Source organism: Halyomorpha halys, unplaced genomic scaffold (assembly GCF_000696795.3).
Source record: "Halyomorpha halys isolate HHAL.00 unplaced genomic scaffold, Hhal_1.1 Scaffold385.1, whole genome shotgun sequence".
Taxonomy (NCBI): domain Eukaryota; kingdom Metazoa; phylum Arthropoda; class Insecta; order Hemiptera; family Pentatomidae; genus Halyomorpha; species Halyomorpha halys.
Genome location: NW_027112337.1, coordinates 899620 through 908004, shown reverse-complemented (window position 1 = coordinate 908004; position 8385 = coordinate 899620). Strand labels below are relative to the sequence as shown.

At 30.2% G+C, this 8385-nt stretch overlaps 1 protein-coding gene across 1 annotated transcript in view; it reads right to left on the bottom strand.

Moving 5' to 3' along the window:
- The window catches only part of sstn (stepping stone), a 32864-nt gene that overhangs the window by 18124 nt on the left and 6355 nt on the right, over positions 1-8385 (bottom strand). Inside the window, exons 2-4 of the mRNA XM_067050257.1 lie at positions 6795-7023; positions 2971-3142; positions 1490-1599 (exon numbers count right to left, since the gene is read on the bottom strand). Of these exons, the coding sequence (XP_066906358.1) occupies positions 1490-1599; positions 2971-3142; positions 6795-7023 (511 nt within the window). The remainder of the gene's footprint in view (positions 1-1489; positions 1600-2970; positions 3143-6794; positions 7024-8385) is intronic.

The following is an 8385-nucleotide window of genomic DNA, read 5'->3' as shown; positions in this document are numbered from 1 at the left end:
TTAGTAACGATATTTGTCATTCTAATTTTACTTAGTTATTATTATTATCATGTAATAACTCATGTACTGTATCATTCTGTATTTTTCTCTTATCATTTTTCGTCATATCTTTATCACTACTTCCTGTATACGCGACGTATTTGAAATCGAAATAAAACCGTTAAACTGTTTGCTGCCTACCTCCTACACCCAGAAGTGGGGTTCTGCTTCATTGTTTCTTTCTGTTCAACCGATTCCTTGGAGCAGGTATGTTGTCCTGACTTGATCTTTGCTCATTTATTGTCATTTTATATCATTATTATTATTTATTTATTTATTTTTATTATTCTTTCATGACGTTTATTTTATCTCTCAATTTTTTTTTTCTTTCTTTCTTTCCCCATATTGTTTTTGTTTTATGTGCATCTCCTGTACTTTTTTAGCTTTATATTTTACGTATTTTTATTAAGGAATTTTCACTCTTGCCATTGTTACTTGTTTTTATTCTTATTATTGTATCTTATATTTGTATTTTTATTCTTATCATTGTATCATTTTGTATCTTTTTAGCCCTGATGAAGCCCTGCAAAGTGGGGCAAAACATCGGAAAATAAATAGTTGTAAACTATTTTTGTTTCACTTTTGACCGCAACCCTGACCATCTTCTTATATGTTAAAAAAATTGATTTTTCATTAGAGCTCCATATCTTATAAATTACCCAAAACACTAGAAAACCTGATGGAACATTATTTAAAGTAGAGTAAATTTGCTAAAATACAAGCCTTAAAATTTAATTAAGTAAGTTCACTAAAAAAAAAAAAAAAAAAACCCTAAATGTAAGTTCAATAGTTCCCAAGATATACTTTTATAGAAAGCAATATTTCATACAAATTTACTGAAAAATCAGTAGTTTATGAATTTTTTTTATTCTTTAAATAAAAATAAAAAGCATTATTTCCTAGCTATCAACAGCTGATGACCACAAATTTTTACTAAAATACTGGTGTTCAGTGCCTATTTTAGAGATTAAAAATAGTTTGATTTTCACTGAAAACCTATTTATAGGTACTTGTCTATTTTTTTACAAGGATTTTTTTTTTTTTGTCATTAATAGAGAAGACAGCTAAACTAATGGTGTTTTCACTCTTCTATTGATGATTTATTAATAAATTACCAACTTTCCACCCGGATAAACCAAATATTTGGTACACTTTTATAATAGTAATAAGAAAACATAATTGTATTTGAAATTTGCTTGAATATAACGCTAAAAAATCTACAGAAAAACTTTCCTTCCTGTGTGATTCCAGAGGAATTTTTTCTACAGAGAAATTATGAGACACTAGGATTGAAGTTCAGTAAATGACAAGACAATATTGTCTAGTTTGCAGTTGAAAATGTACAACCTTGGATACTCACCTAATATTATATTATTAAGATTTATTCACATATTGTAATTTTACAAAATTACACGCATTACTTTTAAGTAAAAGAAAATTTTCAACTTACTTAAATCATTAGGAGAAGGATTACTAGACCGAATATGATGAGGAAACTCAGGTATCATAACACTATGTCTATATTCTACATTTGGCAAGAGCATGGTATTTTGCACCATTCTAAAAAATAACAACAGTGAGGAAGTAAATAAATAAAAAAGAAATTAATTAATTAAGAAAATAAAATATTATTTCATTTTATTTTTTAATTTACTATCATAAATATTAATAAAAGGAAGATGGTAAGGGTGTGGTCAAAAAGCATATAACATATTACAAAACTATTTATTAATCATCAACGTTTTACTCCCCTTTGCAGGGCTTCATAAGGGCTAAAAACAGGTTTTTGACCACAATCTTCCTTTTAGTAATTACACATTTTAATATTATAAATTTTATTAGGTAAATATTTACTTTATAGTTTTCCAAAAAACAAATAAAATATAATATTTTAGCCCTTAAGACACTGAATGGTAGAAACACTTTGCGAACCATGTGCCTGGCTGCCTAGTCACCAGCCTGAATACTTTTTGATGATATTCACGTTTGTTTTTCTTTTTACGGATGATAATCACTTAGTTTCTACCATGCCACAGAAACACATAATTAGTTGTCCTAAAATGACTACTAAGCAGCTAATTAGTTTGATAAAGTAATGAATTAGGTAAATGCAGGTTTTTTTTTGTTATATATCCATATATCCAAAATGGTGGATCTTAGTGACAATGCTATAATGAAACAATTTAAAGACAATTAAATTCTGTGTTGAATAAATAGCTTAAGGTAATTAGGTCAAGTAGTAGAATATAATAATAATATAATTGGATCAAGTAGTATAATCGTAAACTTGGACTCCAATAAGTGGACTAAAGTGCTGTGCAGTTCATATTCAAGTGGTTTATGATCATGCTGCTTGAACAAAGAATTACGTTATGATATATATATTAAACAGAGAATTAAATTTCTTTAATTTGTTTTATTATAACATTTTTGCTAGGAAACACCATTTGGAAATTAAAGGCAAAAAAAGACCCAATGCCTTACTTTATTAAATTAATTAGATATCTAGTAATAGGTTTAGGATTACAAGAAATGTGTTTTTGTGTTAAATGTGATGAAAATTTTTTTAAATAATTAGTTACGGATTTGTGTTTTTTTTATTGGTGGGTGGTTTCAATAAAATTATCAATAGATTACTTTGAAGCAATTCATTAACCAGAAAGCTAAAAAAATAAATTTAACAGCTAAGATGCCCTCAAGATAAAAATAAAAAAAAAAAATTTAAAAATGTTGACCAACTTAATTTAGGAAAATTTTCAAGTTCCAACAGTCTGCATAATGATAAATTTTAAGCCCAATGATCAAGATAAATTAGAGTTATAAGATTAGGCAAAATAGAATGTTAATTACATAACAATAGATTAGAAAAGAAGTAAAATAATAATGATCAGGGGTTATAATTAAATAAATATACAATAAATTAAAGCAAACCTTTGATGATAATGATGTAATGCAGGATCAATTTTTTTGAATCCATTAGCGTTCACAGGTGTTTTTATTGAATTTATGCTTTTTTCTTGGCCATTTTCAGGCAGAGACATCAATATACTGAATCTCACATTATCAGACAGAGTTTCTACATCACCATCAACACAATCACTTTCTGTAATTTTACAACTAATTTTAGCAAATAATAAACATGAATAATAATTCATATAAAATACAATCTTCAATAAAGTAAACAAAGAGCCATCTATTAAAAAAAATAAAATAAAAATAATGAGTACAACTGGACAATACAAAATGTAAATTAACTAATAAAGTCTATGATAATAGATATACAACATCTATAAGAAATCAAGGTCACAATCAAAATTAAAAAAAGGTAGAAAAATTAACTAATAACAAAAGCAAAATTTGTTATTGACTTCAATAGTTCTTAAAACGTATTAACTAAACTTATATGAACTAGCATTAAAAAGAAAAATGTCATATAATGAATATCAAATAAAGAAGAATTAGAAGACTATCTGTTATAAGCAAGAGAAATAACTCGGGGAATGAACTCTATACCAAAGATTTTTTGAGTGGAGAAGAGGGGAGGGGATGTGTTAAAAAAAAACCCAAATAAAAAAAAAAATGATTTATTCTTATAATTATAACAAATAATTTTTCGTTTATTTGAAATTTTTTGCTGATTGCACCCTCCCCCGAACATCTTTTCCACTTATTAATCTATGGTCAACTATATCCATTAAAATATTCTGAATCATTAGAAACTGAAACTATCCCTTTTTGACCCCAACAGCTTTGACAGAGAAGAGTATGGGTTTTAAACATTTGACAGTAATAATTAAGTGTAATGATAATTTTATCATTGGGGACCAATTATTAATGAGCGAGATACTTTTTTTTCTGAAGAATTAAAAAAATGTTTATATGAATGAATAAATGTTAAAATCCAGAAAGTTTAGAAATTTGAGATTTAAGATAAAACATTATTCAAAGAGGTTATTATATCCAAATTTACTTAATTATTTAGAAAAGTCAGGTTTCCAAAAATGTTAAGAAAAAAGGAAACTTACAGGAAATACTTTCCAGACCCCCAATAAACTGGGAAATCAAGTCAAAATCGCTGGAGAATTTTAGAAAGATAAGCAGAGATAATGGCCCACACCTTGTGCCAGTCAAATACGAGGAAAATGCCACAATAGTAATAGACAAAACTATTACTGTTGAGGAAATTCCCTTTCAAATATATTAGGGATCAGAGAGTTAGAAGAAAAGCCAATTTATTTTAAATTTCTAAAGTGTGAGAATATATTTTCCTCATACAGATATCTTTTCCTTTTTTTTTTTAATATCAACCCTCAATATCAAAGTATCAAATCAACAAACATCTTTGACACACGTTTTATCAACTAGTTATAAGACATCAAAACACTACACATCATGCACTTATGACATGTGTAATGGAAAGAGTGCAGGGGAAAGTTAACAATCAAGAATAACTGATCTAATAACTCTCACTAACACCAGAGAAAGGAGATTACGAATGGAATTTGCCCATTAAGGATTAAAATTGTGGGGAAAAATAGAGATTGGTTCAACCATTTTTAAGTTTGATGGCTCAAATTACCATGAATATTACCAGTGAATTCCCATGAATATTTTCAATCAGTTTTACCTCAAAATATTGAAAACTTATTGTATTAAATGTGTTTAGTCTTTTAAGATTCTGTAAAAGTTCATTCAATGATCAAATATGTGAAGAAAAAAAATCTATTCACAAGCTAATAAATACAAAAGGTGCATGCTACTGAAAATAAACTAAATACAACAAGACAAAAAAAAAAAATAAACTACTTGCTACAATTGATAACAAGTGCATACACTGTATTATCCTACTATTAATTACTATACTATTCATTAGCAAGTGAGGTAAAGAGGTTGAGAAGGAGGTGCTAGGTCTTGAAATGGAGTCGGTTTAACAGGCTGCTGAGGATCTGGTGCCTGCAATGTATGTGAAGTCAAGTAAGACCCTGAATAAGGTGGTTAGAATGGTTTTATCACACTGTTATCTCAGAGAAAAACATATTTGAATGAAGTACTGTGTGAACAAATGTCTTTCCTGCCGATGTTCCAAATAGTGCAGTTTCTAGAGTTTCTATCGTTTTCAGCAGCCAAAATAAATTCTCCAGGAGATCTTGTAGGGAGCTTCCCTGCTAGGCGAAGAGTGTGGCCATACAGTGCTTCAGCAATACAGACCTTAATGTCCTGCTAAATCATTGACCTTAAACCTAAAGAGCACCATGGGTAGCTTGTCCACCCAATGGTCTGACTCCATTTGGGCAACTAGTGCGGTTTTGAGTAAGGGATGCCATCGTTCTAAGCAGCCGTCAGTCTGCAGGTGGTAAGTGGTGTAACTAGCTCGATGAATGCCAAGGAGCTTTCTGAGGATGGTAAATACTCCCAACTCAAACTGATGGCCTTTGTCCATGGTGTACTTCTCACCAATTCAAAACATGAAATCCGTGTCTCCAAAAATGCCCTGGCAACAGTGTCCACAGTCATGTTCAAAAAGAGAGTAGCTTCGGATTAGCATGCAAAACGGTTAATCATGGTGATACAGCACCTCATGCCTTTTAATGGTAACAAAGGGCTAATAAGATACATATGGACATGCTCAAACTAATCACACCCTTGGCGAGGGGGCTTGATGGTGTGCCGAGTAATCTTGGAATGATGGTAGACTAAACATGCTTCGGGCCAGTCCCTCACATTAACGTCAATTGACAACCAAACGTATTTCTTTGCAACAAAACGCCAATTGGCTCACACATGTGGGTGGCTATAGACATGGCAACAGTTAAAGCATTGACATCTGAAACAAAGAGAGATGTAGGGTCCAATATGCTACTTAGAAATTTTGTACCAAATGGTATGGTAAGCACCAGTACGAGTAAACTTTTTAAATGACAGGTTTTCATTCATCAGCAAGTTATGTGGCTCCTAGTCGCTTCCTGTGCAAGTCTGTCCTATAGGCTTATTATGATTTTTTTAGCGAAAAAGTCAGCTGAATTCCATGTTTGATGGTCAAAATTATAAGGAATGTAAGTATAAAACTGCAATTATAGTATAGAAAATACATTTTGATAGAAAGAAACTGATAATACTTTTTTTAATTAAGCCCATCAGTTGCTAAACATTTTCCCTATTTCTCTGACAATTTACCTATATCATGCCAAAAAAAACTGTTCCTCTTTAGAAGTAAACCATTCATTGAGCTGTTTTCAAATCTTATGAAGTGCTGTTGGGCAAATGCATTTCCTATTGATGGCAATAAATAATAATTGGATGGAGCCATGAATAGTGAGGAAGCCAAATGTGAAATTATTTCCCAATGAAATCGTTTCTAAAACAAATTTGTGTAGCTTTTTTATATACGAAGAAAATTTTTTCGTGCAAAGCTTGATTCAAATTGATCATTCATTGTTGATAGCATTCAACACTCATGGTTCTACCAGGTTTTAACAGCTCCTAATAGATCACACCCTTCTGATCTCACTAAAGCATTATCTTCAGGGTGGGAGACCAGTTTGGCTGGCACTCTTTGATTGAATTATAGATTATCTATATAAAGAACTCTACCATCCAAAAGTTGCTAAAGAAAATTTAAATTACCGAATAATAACGACCCTGCAATACTTACAGGGTTCGTAGATGAACAAGCTTGCAATGTGGGAACTGGAAAAACATTATAGTAATTATAAATTACAAGTTTAGTAGTAAATAAAAAAGCAATATTATCTCACCAATTTCAGTTTGTGGTCTAGGTTTTTTCTTTTGTTTTGGTTGATTTTGACGTACAGAGTTCAACCTGGATTCAAGCTCTGACAATCTTCTTTGACTTTCTTCGTATAAGACTCTATGTTTTCTTCGTACAGATTTACTTGCAGACCCATCATTTGCTAATCCTAACGCTGCTTCTGCTATTCCAGTTTGTATTTTACACTCAAGCTCTAAAGCTGCTAATGCTTCATCCTAAAATCAAAGAATTATAACAAAATTTTAGTTTAAAAACAAAGAGATATCTCTATACTTAACACTTGAGAAGTTGACTACTTATTATTAAGAGAAAAATATATAACCTTTACTTAGATGTCTTAAATAATTAAATTGATACAGAATAAAAGTATTTTACTTATTCTGAGACAAAGGTTCCTTAAAAATAATAATGTGGTACGAAACCATTGGCCTCTGAATTTAAATAATAAATAAATTTAATAAAATAAATTTTTAATTAAAAAGTAAAATAAAAAAATACTCAACAGTCCAGAATTCTTATTTTAGCAAGGCGGTAAGAGGATGAAACAGGGGAAGGAAATTCTGAATAGATGTTCCAAGGATAATATCTGATAATCAAGAATTTATCAAATACAGCAGATTTACCGGAAGAAAAATAAATGTTTGAGAAACAGGAATGAGGAGTGAGTGAGTTAATCATAAATTTTAATGATTGGTAATTATTTGGCCCTAAATCTCTATTTCTTTAAAAATGGCAAACATTTAAATATTATACTTAACAAAAATGGTAGAATATTGATTAAAAACTTAATATGTTCAACAACAGTTTTCAACACACAAAACCGCACATATGATTAAAATTATATAATGCAATATTTAATTCACAATTTACATAAAACATCATTTATTAACACTGCAAACAAATGTTTTATAAATATCAAAGGTAAAATTTTTCTATTGTCAAAACAAAGCTTAATACTGCGAAAACCTTTTTTCCTTAGCACATGAATTAACAGGAACTTTTAAAGTTTTGAAATTTCTGTAGGGATTAAAGCATTTAGTACTTCAAAATCACTATTTTTACTTCCTTTTCATAGTTAAGATTTTCGACAACTTGTGTTTGATTTGTAGTAAAATTGAATAGAATGGATGTTTACTTAACACCTCTTAAAATTATTGGTTGGCCATTTTCCAATCCATGATCTAAGCTCCAAATTACTTACGAGGGTAGTATGTTTTTTCTTTTAGTTTTTAATTACCCTTCCCAATTTTTTTATTTATTTTTTCTTGTCATTGTTGTTCATTATTTTTTAGGAAGAGAATCAGAAAATATTTAATTATATCTAAATTAACTTTTTTTTTTTTTTTTTCCTACGTCACAGGAAGTGGGCTATTACGCCATTTTCCCTCTCGCAGCCCAATACAATTTGACTCTTCCTCTTTGTTGGTCCGCATCTCGCTCACCATCCTCCAGACCAACACACGCCAAAAGATGATCCCCATCCATGTCCCCCATGTTGCATAGAGAACATCTCGGGGAATCTACGATGCCAATTCGATGGAGGTGTTTTTGGAGCAGATCATGTCCTGTTACTAGCC